The 15,439-nt window shown below is 41.1% G+C and overlaps 2 protein-coding genes across 3 annotated transcripts in view; both read right to left on the reverse strand.

The window, feature by feature from the left end:
- Positions 1 to 396: 396 nt before the first annotated feature.
- Positions 397 to 6,520, reverse strand: LOC127010297 (molecular chaperone MKKS-like). The gene is made up of 5 exons (XM_050884163.1): positions 6,324 to 6,520; positions 5,398 to 5,485; positions 3,797 to 4,969; positions 2,383 to 2,556; positions 397 to 1,577 (listed from the first exon to the last, which is right to left on the reverse strand). Exons 3-5 carry the CDS (start codon positions 4,967 to 4,969, stop codon positions 855 to 857), a joined length of 2,070 nt encoding a protein of 689 aa, XP_050740120.1. The 5' UTR covers positions 5,398 to 5,485; positions 6,324 to 6,520; the 3' UTR covers positions 397 to 854.
- Positions 6,521 to 10,061: 3,541 nt separating this feature from the next.
- The window catches only part of LOC127010333 (menin-like), a 24,763-nt gene continuing 19,385 nt past the window's right edge, over positions 10,062 to 15,439 (reverse strand). For both annotated transcript variants that reach the window (XM_050884264.1, XM_050884267.1), the window contains exon 10: positions 10,062 to 15,439. This exon is cut by the window's right edge and continues 1,294 nt beyond it. The gene's annotated coding sequence lies outside the window, so the exon portion shown is untranslated.

Genomic DNA, 15,439 nt, shown 5'->3' on the forward strand with positions numbered 1-15,439 from the left:
GCCTGTTATCACCTTAATCCATGAATGCCAACTCTGGCTATATGGGCACCTGGCACCCCTCCTGGACATTAATCCTGCTCTGTGCAAAACAGCCCAGAGTGGAGAAGACCAAGGGGATGCCCACGTAAGTCGATCACTCCTGCCGAGAGGGGCTCAAAACGGAAAAGGTAGCTATGTGGAGACTTGGTTGGACACATCAGGAGTGGAGCAATGCATCACCTGGGGTATGCTCCAAACACCATGAAGAAGACCAGTGCAATCGATAGAAGGTTCCTTGTTCAATATCACCAGTATAACATACTCTATTCAAATGCTATTTACATTCTTACCAAGAGTTCCCATTATGAAAATATTTTGCTACCAAGAGCATCAACAAAGGCTTATTAAGACAACATCTACAGTATTACATTTATATAAAAAAAGTCCGTCACTCCTGTACATATGTATAAAGCAGACAAACTAAACTTTACTGATCCTGTTTGAGTAACAAAGTTCCAAAATTTTATAGTTCTGTATAATAATGATTGTAATGCATGAACAATACTCATATGTGTACTGATAACTATCACATCTTTATTTTATTTTTTTTACGTCTCCGCCTATTGCACCGGTGGGCTTGCTTGAGGGCCCCAGCCCGTCATGGCGCAGGCAAGTGTTTATAGTGGCGCCATCTTAATTATGTACATAATTATTCTAACTACCTGATTGGTACACTTGACTATCAACTAATTACCAATTCAAAACCCATATTTCTGATGGCATAAAATTTTGCAAGTGCATTGTTCATAGTCCTTATAATTTAATTTCGGTCACCAGTTACTGATTAGTAACAATTATTAGGTAAGGAGTTGCCTTTACTTATCAAAAATGCACTGACCAATGTGCAACAGCTGAGTGAAACCCTCAAAAGCCATTCTTGTTGCATTGAACTTAGCAGAAAAGCTATCATACAGTGCCCCTGACAAGTGTTCTTCAAGTTTGGCTTGTGGCATCTTGCTCTTCTCATCCTCCCTGAGTGGCTTCGTATATCTGTCTAAGATATCTTCTAAGCTGTCATATTCTTCGATATCAAAACTTTCCAATTGGCCTTCCAGACTATCAACTTCTTCCTCCAAACTACAAGGAGTCTTCTCCAGGCTGTCTACTTCTTCACTAGCATTTTCACACCCTTCTAGGCTGTCCTCTGTGCATTGACTCAAGGACTCTGGCTCACTTTGGCTCTCTTCACCACCATATATGTCAACTTTAGACATATGCTTACCTGACTTGTGGCCCCCCACCCTCTTGTGCCCAGAGGGTAAGACAGGGAGGTGATTTGGAAGATGGAATTCCACAGGCTTCCACCAACCACTGTATTTGTACTTGACAGCTTCCTGTGTCACCAAGCCACAGACACAGCGTTGTTGAGGACTGGCAGGGAGGGTGGTGCTGGGCCCGGCTCCATCTCGTTTCAGCAAGTGTGGTGGAGTGTGCCACAGGTGATGGAAGACTGTGTCCACTGACCAATCAAATCTAGAGGATCCCCCACTTGGATGCAGAGCCAATTCCATCAATACTTGAATGAAAATATTTCCAACCTGTAATAAAATAACATGATGCTCAATGGATAAATGGTATTCTTTAAAAGTTAATTATGATTTGACTGGGTGACTTTTCAAAATGTTCATGAAAGTGTATAGATACAAAGTGTGCATGAGAGAAAATGGTTAGGGATGCTGAAGAGTTTATGAACTAAAACTGAAAGCAATAATTTGAATATTTTGGTGCCATAACAATAAAAAGTTGTGGATGCTATGAAGAGAATGAAAGCAGCACATCTACTGTAGTATAAAATCCCTTACTGATACAGGGAAATTGAAAGTACAGAAAGAAATGGGTTTTTGGTGCTGGCCGCTCTACTTCAGAGGAACAAGCATGCTTAGGGTACCCAGACCTTGGGCCATACAGTCTCCGAGATTCTTGTCAAGCAACATTTTTAATATTCTTTATGAAATCTTGCATTTTCATTATAAGGTGAAATATTAATTTACTCTTTGGTTCATTAACTTCATTCTTTGTATAGAAAAATGAGAATTTAGAGAGTATGGGAGGCAGTGGCTGAGTGGTGAATGCCAAGTCCAGTGTTCAAGTCCCATCACTATGGGATGACTTTTCATCCATCACTGAGTGACTGAAGATCACCTACACGCAATCTATCATCCTCCTTAGCAACTTCTGACAAGGTGGACACCATGAACCAAGCAGCAAGTTCAAAAATGGCATTAAAACAAAAAATCACCTCCACCATTAATGTGTTGGGGCACACCACCAACACCCTGAGATAGCCAAGTATTGCAATGGGCCTGAACAGAGAGAAAAGAGAAAATGTCTGCTAAAAATTACCTTTAAGATGTGGTGAGGTGTGACACTGCCATGCAAGGTGAGGAGATGAGAATCAGTAGTGATGAAACGAGAGACGACCATGGCAGTCCAAGCCTCCAGGCAGCCCCCACCGCTAACCACCTTCCCATCCACTACTGCCATTCTCATGGCAGCCAAACAACTCTCAACAGTCTCCTGCAGATCAAAACATGGCTGATAAGAAAAACAAATCATGCTCTTACATCTTATTGCAGGCATTATATTTTCTATTCGGGCATCAGAGAAAAAAAAAAAAAAATAATACTAATAAATAAAAAAATAAAAAAAAATCTCTCTCTCTCTCTCTCTCTCTCTCTCTCTCTCTCTCTCTCTCTCTCTCTCTCTCTCTCTCTCTCTCTCTCTCTCTCTCTCTCTCTCTCTCTCTCTCTCTCTCGCTCTCTCTCTCTCTCTCTCTCTCTCTCTCTCTCTCTCTCTCTCTCTCTCTCTCTCTCTCTATATATATATATATATATATCCTGAACACAATTTCTGATACTAAGAACATATAAAATCATTCACTACTTATAATGAACATCATTGCAACATAAGAACAGTTTGGCCATGGCTGGCAGATGCTGTTTTGGTAAACACTATTTATCACAAAAAATGCCTTGGGGTTACTTCCTTTATAATGGCATATCAGTGCTGTCCTGTCAGAAGCTGAAAGAAGCAAGGCATAAATTCTGTCCCACCAGATTCCCTCCATGAACATGTGAACATAGTCTAGGCCATTTCCACAGCCATAAGGGGGGAAGGGAGAGCTGTGCCTCCTGTGCTTATACTTCACAAGGATATAACCACTTGAAATTAGGCAATCCCTTTTGATTTAAAAACCAACAACAACAAATGATCTTTAGGTCTATATATGAAGCAAATGAAACTATGTATTACTTAGTAAACTTGAAATACATTTTGAGCACTAAATTTTAAACCTGACTCAGCAAAGACCTTATCCTCCCTCCCCTGCCTTATTTTTACCCATTCTGATGGGATCCTGGTGGTGAGTGAGGATGAACCTCTTAATGGAGGATTTGCTGGCTTTGAAGCCATAATGCTGACAGTCTGGAAAAACCTTTGTTATCATGCTACCTATTGACATAACTTGAAATTCCATATGAATGTACAAGATTAAGGGAATGTTATTTTTGGGGTATGTTCTAAAGAGAGAAAACTGCTGACAATGTATCCTAAAATCTATCTTGAGAAATGAATGGATGAATGCAAAAAGGAACAGCCTCTCAAAACTACTAACAAGAATCAAATTATGCAAGTTATTCTTTTACTTGGTCTGCATGACTACATTTCAAAAGCACACACAAAAAAAAGTAAATAACTGGAATAAAATAACAAGTGACGTATCTGATACTATGACGGCTCAGGTTTCCCAGGACAGTACCTTTAGTGTGGGCAGAATGCTGGGGCTGGCTGTGGGCAGCAGGAGAGTTGCCACACAACCTTCACTGTTGTGAAGCAGAATATAGTTCTTGTTATTGAAGACAACATTCTTCACCAAAGTCAGTGTTCCCAGCACAGCATCGCTCAACTCATCCGGCAGGTTGTTGAGGTTACTAATGCCCTGGCAGCCACTCACCCTTATCAAGGCCTCAGTGACACTAGTACCAAGTCTCTCCAGTATCAAGTAGCCTCTGCGCTCTAACTCAAATTTTAGGGCTGGGTGAACAGGTTTCTGGTTGGCTATAATGCTGATGTTCCTTTTTTGAAGTACAGATGCAAGGCTGGCCAGGACCAAGGACTCAAAGTTCTCCTCCTTGGTGCCTGACCCTTCCCAAGAAACTGCTATTGTTTCCTCTGTGTATGACAGTGCTACGGTGAAAAGTAACACTCTCACTTCACTCAGCACTCCAACCTTCTCCACTCTGGCTTTAGACACATCAGGGTTCCTGTACAAGACACCCTCAAATACGCCACCTGGGAGGGATGGTCCATCCTCCTGGGCGACAATAGAAACATGCCCAAACCCGCTCAAAGTGTATTCGTCAGGAATGCTTTTGAGAAATGCACGAACTATGTTGATGCAGAGTTCATTGGCATCAGACAGACTGAGGCACAGGCAACTCTTGGCACCTATTATTGTCTTAACAAAGGACACCACCTGGTCCATATCACCGATGTCCAGTTCCATCACCACTTGGGGTGGAAACTTGTCTAGTTCCTCAATCAAATGAGATATTATACATTCTGAGATGGTACTCACAGCTGGATGTGGCATGTCTTCCTCACACTTCAGAGCTTCTTCCAGCAGTCTGACACATAGCAGGCCAGTGTACAGACCATGAAGGCCACAAGAGGAGTTCTGAGCACTAATTAATGCATTTATGTATTTTGTAGTGGGATGGGCAAAAGACAGTTCTTTGATGATTTCTGATGAGGAAGACAGAAGTGCTTCCCTACCTACGGCATTGCTAAGCAAGACAGAGCTACCCTTTGGTCCATAGGCTGAGAGGAGGAGTCTCCTGTAACGAGCCAGCATGGACAAGTATGAAGGGTGAGAAACACTATGACAAAACACTCCCCTCACTCGCTCCTCCTCTAACACCGCACCAGACATCTGGAAGAAAGGTAGGAGCAATCCTCACTCACTTATACATGTCCTTTTACTTTGCTTGCCTTCACTTATACATTATGATTTACTTCAGAATTCCTTGGTAAATATCCATTAAGGGACCCAACTCACAATGGCAAACAACAACTCCTTTGCCATATTTGACTTTGGTGGCTGTAGTGAGTTTAAGTGGAGGATAGAACTTTTTTTCAGAGAAGCAATTTCCAACGGAAATGTTTATAAAGAAAGATGAATAGTACGGTAAAATGTATCAGCAAGAAAGTGTAAAAATCAGAGTGCAACAGGTCCCTTAATAGATAAATGCTCTTTCCTTTCCAGTATAAAGGGAAGTTTCATAACAAAGGGATACAGTATTTTCATCTGACATTTATTAATGTTATGTATGAAAAGGAAGAATATATAACTTGCATTACCTTTGCTGCTTTAAGAAGGCCTCACTTGCTATTCTCCTTTCTTCAAGCCCATTTTTGTCTTGAGCCCTTCCTCAATGTACTTTGCACCCTGTTGGAGAACGCAGCGTTGAAACCTATTGCATACATTGCAAATCTTCCTTTAAGCCAAAGCCAGAGTAATGTCAACAAAAATGTATATTACAAAAACTACTGGTGCAATTTAAAATTACAATTAATTAATGTTGCTCCAAATTTTATGGATACATGAAGAGATTTGTTTGCTAACATGATTTTCTCAAAACTGGAATAGGAAGCTTTGCTCTTGTTTCACACCCTAAAACAAACACATTAAAAAATCAAAATCTGAAAATGAAGAAAGCTGACAGAAAATGCTGACTGAAAGAGAGATGATGGGACTTAACCCCTTGCCTACGGATTTCCTACAAGAAGACATCACCAAGTTACAGGAATGGAACAAAAAGTGGCTGCTACAATTTAATGAAGAAAAATGTAGTCCTGCACCTTTGGAGGGGAAATCCAGCATACAAATACCACATGGGAACATTCCACTATTCACCACAGAGGTAGAGAAAGACCTGGGACTTTATGTTACCAGGCTACCGGTGGAGGCCAAATCCATGCCAATCGCAGAGGACAGGTTAATGGCATTATTTTATGATAAATTAACATTGCCTCTCTGATATTCTTGACTCAAGCTATAATGTGAATATGTATGGGAAGGTGCCATATATACTTACAGGAGAATAGGAAGGATCTGTGTCAATGTTGTGTAAAAGTAGTGCATATATGAAAAAAAAGGTTAATTGATCACACAAAAGAAATGTATGAATGAAGAAAGAAAAATAAAGAATTTGGTAGCTTACTGATCACACCCTCACATGCCAGGGTGGAGTAAACACTCAGTCAAGCTTCACGTCCCTGCTCACCTCAATAACAGGGAGATCTCGTCGCTGCTGCTTGGGCACAAACACCTCTACATCCTGCACCTTCTGCCAGCCATAGTGGACGCCAAACAGCACTGGCACCATCACCACCAGCACTATATTACGCCGCAAAAACTCCCGTGCACGACCCATCCCCATCTTTCCAAAATTTGCTCAAGCTGCTCCTGTCACAAATGTTTCTGTGAAAAAAAAAAGGTATTTGTTAGCTGTGGGTGTCAATATTTTCAGTCCTGTTCTACATGAGTTTGCCATGACAACCATGCCTTAAATAGTACACCATCCCCTATGAATGACAGCCTACCCATTAAAGCCATTAAAGGAAATATCTATAACTTCATCTGTCTTAAGATGACGTATGAAACTATTTATTTATAGTAGGTTTTGATATTTTTTTCATAAGTCCCTATGGAAATCACTAGTTTCCAGAACATCCCTTCAAAAAAATTCTGTGAAATGAATAATACAAATTAATAATAAACACATAAAAACTCATCAGAAATGTTATGTCCTAACAATATACAGAAATGAGGAAAATATGTACCGTATTTTGCGGCGTATAAGGTGCACCTTTTTCATTTAAAAAACGCCAGAAAGTTACCCCTGCGCAGTATACGCAGAAGGTACATTTTTTTTTTTGTCTGCCCTTTTCTGCCGCAATTTTGAAGTTTGCATAGGGTTTTATGGGTCACCGTGACTCCTAGGCTGCCACACAACTTCTCCGTGCCATTCTCATATGAGCGTAGATCACTTCCTTTATATCACAACTAGGTAAATAGAGGGAAGGGGAAAGGGAGGAGGAGAGTGACAGAGTGATAAAAAATACAGATAGAGGATGTAAGAAGGGAGAACAAAGAAAAGGAGTGGAGGAAACAGGGAGAGATTGAGAGGATGAAAACAAGGAAAAAGGTGTGGGGAGGGAGGGGCAGAAGGGAGAGTCAAGTCAGGGCTTCGGTCAGGTCATGAACTGACTCTCCCTTCTGCTCCTCCTTCCCCACACCCTTCTCATTTTCCCTTTTGTGTATGTGTGTGTGTGTTCATATAATCTAATGGGGAAGGAGAAGTGGAGGAAGAGAGTGATAGAGTGAGAGATAAGGCTATAGATAAGAGGGTGTGAGAAAGAAGGAAACAAGGGAAATGAGAGGAGGGAATGGGACAGGAAAAGAAAAAAAAAAAAAAGCAGGTGAAAAATTAGCCATATCAGCTCTTATTGACAATCTTGCTTCTTAATTAAGGCAACACAGACCCACTCAAATTGTAAACCAGCCCCCTTTGATGAACAACTCAGCCCCCTACACTAAACCATATCACCAAGCACTGATACATAACGGACCTCAAACGAGACACCAGCCCCCCTCCCCCCCTTCATGCAGGCCCCGGTGACCCTCACTCGCCTCCCGTGTGTGGTAACGGTGGCGCCTCTTGACATGCCCCTCACAGGCCACCCGCTGCGTCACCAGGCCATGTGCGGGGTGCTGCCAGGGTAGCAAGGCTGGGCACACGGCGGGCAGGGCAGGAAGAGCAGGACCCGGCGTCGACCTGTCCTTCCTCGGCGGGTTACTTAACAACACTCCTCCTGTACGGGGCAGGACCAAGAGCAGGACTGACCCAGGCAAGGGTTTCAAGCGAGGACAAAGTGTACAAGAAAATGTATCCTGTATTCCCTGCCTGTAATTGAAGCTTATTTATCATGACGAACTTAAGCCTTTTAATTATGGAATGGTTATTTAATGATCTTGATCTTGATCTTGATGTCACAGGTGGCTTGGGATTTCTCCCCAGCCAGGCCTTTGTATCGGCAGCTCCTGTGAAAAGAAAACAAAACATGCGGAAAGTCTATGTTCTCGGGGCAAGATATCATTCCCTACATCTTGCACGCCACATGCCCTCCAAGAACTCTTTTACCGCCTCAATCACTCGTCCACTCGTCTCTCCACTGAGCCCCAGCAGCTTAATCACTCTGCTTTGCATTATTCAACTTTTTTCAACAGAAGACCCTCCCAACAGGAATTACAAGACTCCAGATTAGAGGCTGCAGAACGCTTAACCTCGAATCTTGCTATCATTTCCGAATGGGGCAGAAGGAACCTGGTGTCCTTCAACGCCTCAAAAACTCAATTTCTCCAATCAAATCGACACAATCTTCCAAACACTTATCCCTATTCTTTGACAACACTCACCTGTCACCTTCTACACTAAACATCCTTGGTCTAGCCTTAACTCAAAATCTTAACTGGAAACTTCCAATCTCTTCTCTCACTAAATCAGCTTCCTCAAGGTTGGGTGTTCTGTATCGTCTCCGTCTGTTCTTTCCTCCGCACAGTTGCTATCCATATACAAGGGCCTTGTCCACCCTCACGTGGAGTATGCATCTCACATGGGGGGGCTCCACACACACTATCTTGAACAGAGTAGAGTGTAAAGCTTTTCATCTCATCAGCTCTCCTCTTACTGACAGTCTCTTACCTCTTAAATTCCGACACCATGTTGCCTCTCTATCTTCTATCGATATTTTCACGTGGACTGCTCTTCTGAACTTGCTAACTGCATGCCTCCCCCCCTCCTGCAGCCCCACTGCACATAACTTTCTACTCAAGTTCATCCCTATACTGTCCAAATCCCTTATGCAAGAGTTAACCAGCATCTTCACTTTCATCCCTCACACTGGTAAACTCTGGAACAATCTTCCTTCATCTGTATTTCCTCCTGCCTACTGTCTATGACTTGAACTCTTTCACTCCCCAAAATTGACCTCTCTTTTGGCCACTCCTCTAACTCTTTTATAAAGGAGCAGTGATTTGCATTTTTTTCAGTTTTCTTTTTTTTGCCCTTGAGCTGTTTACTGTAAAAAAAAAAGGGACTCCTGATTTTTTTTATTTTTTTATTATTGGGGCTATAGGGCTAGTGGGCTTTCTTGATGGGGCTTGCTGGTCGATCACAGCCCATCGGTGGTGCAGACAAGTCTTTATAGTGGCTCATGTTGCCCCTCAGAACTCATCTTTGCTCCACTCTAGTGTTTCCCTACAGTCCAAGTTGATAGATGGTCATCAAGACAGCATGTGGGTAGTCTTAGGCCACTCAGCAATGAATGAATATTGTCAGCTTGTAACAGTAGGTGGGACTTGAATCTGGGTCTTCCAGGGTACTGCGCCCGCAGCCTGACCACTCAGTCAAAGCCTCCCCTGGGAATGGCTTAATGGGGTGGACAAGGCAACATGACTCCCAGCACATGTTTCCACTGACCGATTCCCAAAACTTTTCAAACAATGGCTTAATCCTCCCATAATCTCATCTCAATCTTGCTTTTCTTTCTCATATCATTCATCAGTACATGCACATACACCGCCTACTTCAACACATCTTAGTCGTCATCCACACTATCTTTGATCCATAACATACATGCCAATCCACTTCCATCCATACTCTTGGGGAGAAAAATGTACAACCTTGCTTCCCACAACATACATGCAGAATACCTCTCAGACCCTGTATTATTACCATTATCAAGCTCAATGTCAAAATAAATATATTACTGTTCCAATACATCTTCACAAAGTTTATACAATAATTTCCTAATCCATCCTTTCAACATATTCAGCCGAGATCAATACTGCAGTGCTCCTCCCAAAAAATATTTCAGCATATGATGAAAAGTCAATGATGATTTCACATATTTATGTTCTCTTATTAGTATTTATTGCACAGGAAAAATCATAAATGGAATATGCCACAAAAATAAATTTTATTCATAATATTTTCTACATGCTAATCTAGACACTAGAGACCAAAAATAGCCACAAGATCTTTGAAAATTGAAGAACCTAAGACTGAGTAAATTCCTTGTTATAATAGCTAAAGTGTAGCAGCTTTCTGTGTATGGCACCAGCAGGCTGAGTACAGAGGGAGGACTCAGCTCATGAGTAGTCTGAGTTTTATACAGCAAGCTGTTTGTTATACATTTAATTATATGTAGTGCTTAGTTAATTGTGCTTTACACAATGCCAATAACAGGTTATGTGGTACTAATATAATGTGGCACAAGGCTCAACAACAGCTTTGCAGTAACTGAGACCCTAAGAGAGAGACAGAGAGAGAGCAAAGAATAGTGGAGGACAAAACATTTATTCCTGTTTAATATCAGTATGGTTATTTTAAGGGGTACATGACATGACATGAAGCAAATGAGTCACTGATATTCATATTTCTAAAAAGACAAGAGGTCTGTGTGGTTACATTTCCAGGTCAAACTGGTTGTGCTTCCTCTCCCTCTTTCTTTCTCTTGCTATCAGGGTCTCTAATAGAGGAATGACTTCTCTGGGGGAAAGCACTATGTCATGCAGGCTGGCATAGGTCGAAGCAAGCACTGCAGCATTTGGGAGCAAGGGGGGGGAGGGAAGGCTCATGCCATACACAGCTGGCTCACTGCCTACTTGGGTAATGGTCAAGTAATGCACTACTCCTAGCAATCTGATCCAAAAACTTAATCAGATGATCTTGTTTTCACATCCTTAGACCATCAATTGTCATAACATTTTCACAGGAAATATAAACACCAATTCTTGGTTTCACATTGTAACCTAACATATACATTTTTTCATTTGTTAAGTTTCTCACTGGTTGATGGCTTACTATGATACACATCTTCCGGTTACTAATTTGGTCTCACTGGGTCCTGTGGAAATGCTTAAATTAGACACTACAGGGAAACTGACTTAGATTGTAGTCTGCACCTCCCTTGCCTTGACGGTCAGCAGACCCCACTGAGTCTATTGACACTGCCATAAAGTGTGAGGGAGTGAGAGGGGGAGGAAAGCAGTGGAGGGAGGATTGGCCAACACTGAAAGAGAGAGTAAGAGCCAGCACACACGAGAAATATATAATTTGTCGAGCCAACCAAAATGTATTACAACAGAAGAAAAGGGGTAAAAATGGGAAAGGCAATGCAGTGGGTATTATAGAAAACTTACTGTTGAAAACACTGAAATAGTAGGGAAATCTGAATGCTTTTGGGTTTAGGGTGAAGCTGGGGACATAAGATATCCTGTACTTGGTAGTGGGAGAGGACAGTGGGGTAGCCTCAGTCAAAGGGGGGGTGCTGTAGGTGCATTTTCCAGATGCATACATAGAAATCACAAATATCAGGTAACAGAGGACCTTACAGCTAATGAGGAGAGACAATGCTCCACTGATTTATTAGGTTTGGGCCCATTTTTTTCACATTTTGATGTGTTTAATATTAGTTGCATAAGAGTTGCAGCACAGTGGCCACTCATGTCCTGTATGTCACACACTGGGAGGCCATCACATTGGGGATTTTGTTCAGATTCTTGTGACTGCTGACTGCTCTTAATGCTTAAAGAGTTATCTTCAACTTCATTTCAGTATGCAAATGAAGCAATGTAAATGCTTCAATAAAGTTTAAAATATGCTAGACTGCAGAGATATTCAAGAGTAGTATGTACGTATATTTTGTTTCAAGAGTTGCTTTTGTGAAGCATTTTGGTATCATTGTATAAGACACTCATTAAGCAATTTGTGCAGCAAAGCACATTTTCAACTATGCTCTAAAATATACCGGGGTTTGTAAGTGAACCTGTTATTACATAACATTTTTTTATGGTGGGTGCTTCAACAGAGGCAAGTTTGTGTTGCCAACCTCAGAAAGGACTGGGCCTATGCAGCTGCTGGCTCTCCTCACCACCACTATTCTGCTTCTATGTTTGCAGAAAACAAACATACTTTAAAGAATTAGCTAAACAAGTCATGTACAATATCTGAGAGTAAGACTTAGAGGGGATTTTTTTCTTTCTTAGCAACAACACTAAGTACACCTTTGCAGGTTACACTTACACTGTGTACTGCACACCTAAACTGATACACTTACATGTGTCCTTGACACTGGTAAGACTGACGTGTGTGTCAATAACACCGGTAAGATCGATACACTTACATGTGTGTACTTAATACTATCAAGAAAACTACAGTGTGTGTCTTGTGGTTCACACACTCCAGACTGGTACACCTTCAAATGTGTACTTAACACTAGTAAAGACTGCTTGAATAACATTGTGTACTTAAGACTAATAAGACTAACACAGTGTATGTCTCTACACCACATAAATGACTGAATATAAGCCACTTGACATATAACTCAAGGTCTGACTGAGATTGGCAGGACATTCAATAATAGCAGCAGGTATAGGTATGGTTTAGCTGGAGTCAGTTCACATTTTACCAGTGTAAAATAACAGTTCCCTTATAACGAATGGAAACCCTGTGGTTGATTGTTTTGATTCATCCATAAAGTTTACTTGATTTCTCAAAAAAATTGAAGAAATGTTACTCATGAAACTAATAATTTGATAAATGATACTCCTTACTAGACGAAGAAATAAATAAAATAAAATAAATAAAATAAATCATGGGAAGAAAGATTTTCCTTGATAAAACAGAAAATTCATCACAAATAAACCAAAACTGTCCAGCATTCTCATTACTCTAAAAAATTGTTGTTGCAGAACTAAGGGCCACTGTGGTAATCAAGTCAATCCTTGACTATACTTTCATGCTTGGCTTATAATCAGCAATATATGGCAATACTGCTAAGATCAACATACTTGCTTGTTTGCAATAAGATCTAGAAAAACTAAAATATCTTGGGGTGAATATCACTACACAGATTACTATGGTGCTCAGCAAGGGGGCCAACAGCAGGGGTGGAAGAGTTCTGCTTTGATGGCCACCCACATGCTAAAGCTCCATCTGAGGAACTTAGAAACAATATAGAACAACAAAGACTGGTTCAAAGGAACCTAAATGATTACACTAGAGGCTGGGAGAATGGGGTAAGTGATTCTGAAAGCAAACTAGAGTATGCCCTGGAGGCCTGGGCTGGCTCCCTCCTCTTCATTAATCAAGTAGGAATGTTCAGAAAGGTACATAAAGTTATCAGGTAAACATAAACTTGCCGTCTGGAGTACGTTTGTGAGAGATAACTTAAAGCACAAAGCGGGACACAAAACATGGGTAGTATGTATATTCAACTCTTAGGCCACTAAGAAATTATCATAATGACTATCTGAAATATAGAAGAGATGACCAAACAGTACACATGAGTGCCATGCCAGAGCTTATAGAACTGTATCACTTGACTTGAGCTACTTTAAAGAAAATTTTTTAGATTCCATGTGACTTACTGTGGTTTGCTTTGTAGCCTAAATAATATAAACTGTAGATGCCCTGACTCCTTTTTCCATTCTGCCTCACCACAACTCCGTGCTCCACCCTCCTCATCTTCTCCAAGCAAACACAACATAAACATTTTTGCTATATATATATATATATGTATATAAACAACTGACAGAGCCATGAACAGGACAAGGTATGTAGGGCTGCAGATCTACAGACACACACAAGGCATACTTCGCTTCATGCCAAGCTTGAAACAGCAATAAACTCTGGCTGGCAACAATGACCCCAATGGGACAGTAAAGGAATAGGTTAAAGATATTTTTTGTAGCTTGACTTTTTTTCTCTACTATTGTGCTGGGATGCATGGCGCACTTGAAAAGTTGTCACAAGCAGAAATACCAAATTCTCATTCAAATGACAATAATGATCAAACCTAACAGGATATCAGATAAATGTGGTCTGGTGAGGGACTTAAGTTGCTTTGCCATTGTGAGGTTCTGCTGGTGAGTAGTGATACATTATGGCCAAGGACCCCTAAGTATGTACACACACACATACACATCTGCACACATCTGTGTGCACACACACACATTCACATTTCACCAAAAGTTCACACCAAGATTCTCTAGTGAGAATCCTTCCTTAATTTTTCAAGTATAACCATAAAATTATTGAATTGTGGTGATATCATTCCATAATTTTCTGCAACAGCCATCAAAACAATGGAGAAACTTATAAAGAACTTTGTTCCTCCCTAGACTCCTGTGGGATAGGTGCACAAGGGATCAGTGGGGAGTGTCTGTCTGACTTGCATATCTCTCTCTTTTATATTCAAGAGATGATGCATGAAGTAGCCTAAACATCTCTTCCTCATTTAAATGAACTTGGATTCAATGTGTTCAGACAAACCCACATTCTCCATATTAGAGAAGCCAGAAACAGGGACCATATACAATGCTGTTATCAAACATGGGACACCTTGCAATACTGTTTATACCTCTGATGTCCGTAGATAGTAACAAGTTTGGCTGGCAGTCAATCAGTTTCAATAACAGTAAGGCAGGTATCACCATTGGGTGGGAATGAAGGCACCTGCCAGAACAGGTGATGCTTTTCCTCACAACACAATGGTATTGAACCCCAGCTGTTAAAACTGTTGCACGCCACCTTCCAGCTTAATCTATGTCTACTAGGCTAGGGCCACAGGTTTTCTCAATTCCTGGATACTGTTCTTGGCCTATGTGCCCAATTCCCATTTCTCCCAAGGAGAGTTCATTACTTCACCTTGTTGATGGCTACAAGAAGGTGAAGCATTAAGCAAAAAGAAACCACCTGCTTGCTCCACACTATACACAACCACTCTATTCTTGACTTATGCCTTATCAGGTACTTGTTTTGTGGTCAGTGACACTTAGCAGACCACATAGGCTGACTGTATTTCACAATTTTGGGCTGTGGGTGCTGCTGTTGTCTTGCTGTCACATCCAAGGTGATGGACCTGGAGGGTGCTATCCTCCAAGGCCCAGGAAGAGCACCCATGCAAGGGGAAGCCAACTCAACGTTGCAAACAGTGTAACATAACATGATATGATTATTGCCAGTACTTAATAGGAAAGGTACAATATGTACAAATAAATTAATCTAGACTCCAATACAAATTGAATATACAGTGTATTTTGGGGTTGATAGAATATCCCACACTCCAACGTAACAATGTGCATTACGACACGCAGGCATAAATATCTAAACGTATAATATCTAGCAAGCGATATTTAGGAATCCACAGTCTTATCAATACCATTTTTTTGCAAAGACAATTGTACTTATACCAGCACCTTAAATCAAGAAAATTCCCCTGAATGTGATGTACACATAAACCTCTGCATGTAAACCATCACAGGCTACCAAGA

This window comes from Eriocheir sinensis, chromosome 4 (assembly GCF_024679095.1).
Source record: "Eriocheir sinensis breed Jianghai 21 chromosome 4, ASM2467909v1, whole genome shotgun sequence".
NCBI lineage: Eukaryota > Metazoa > Arthropoda > Malacostraca > Decapoda > Varunidae > Eriocheir > Eriocheir sinensis.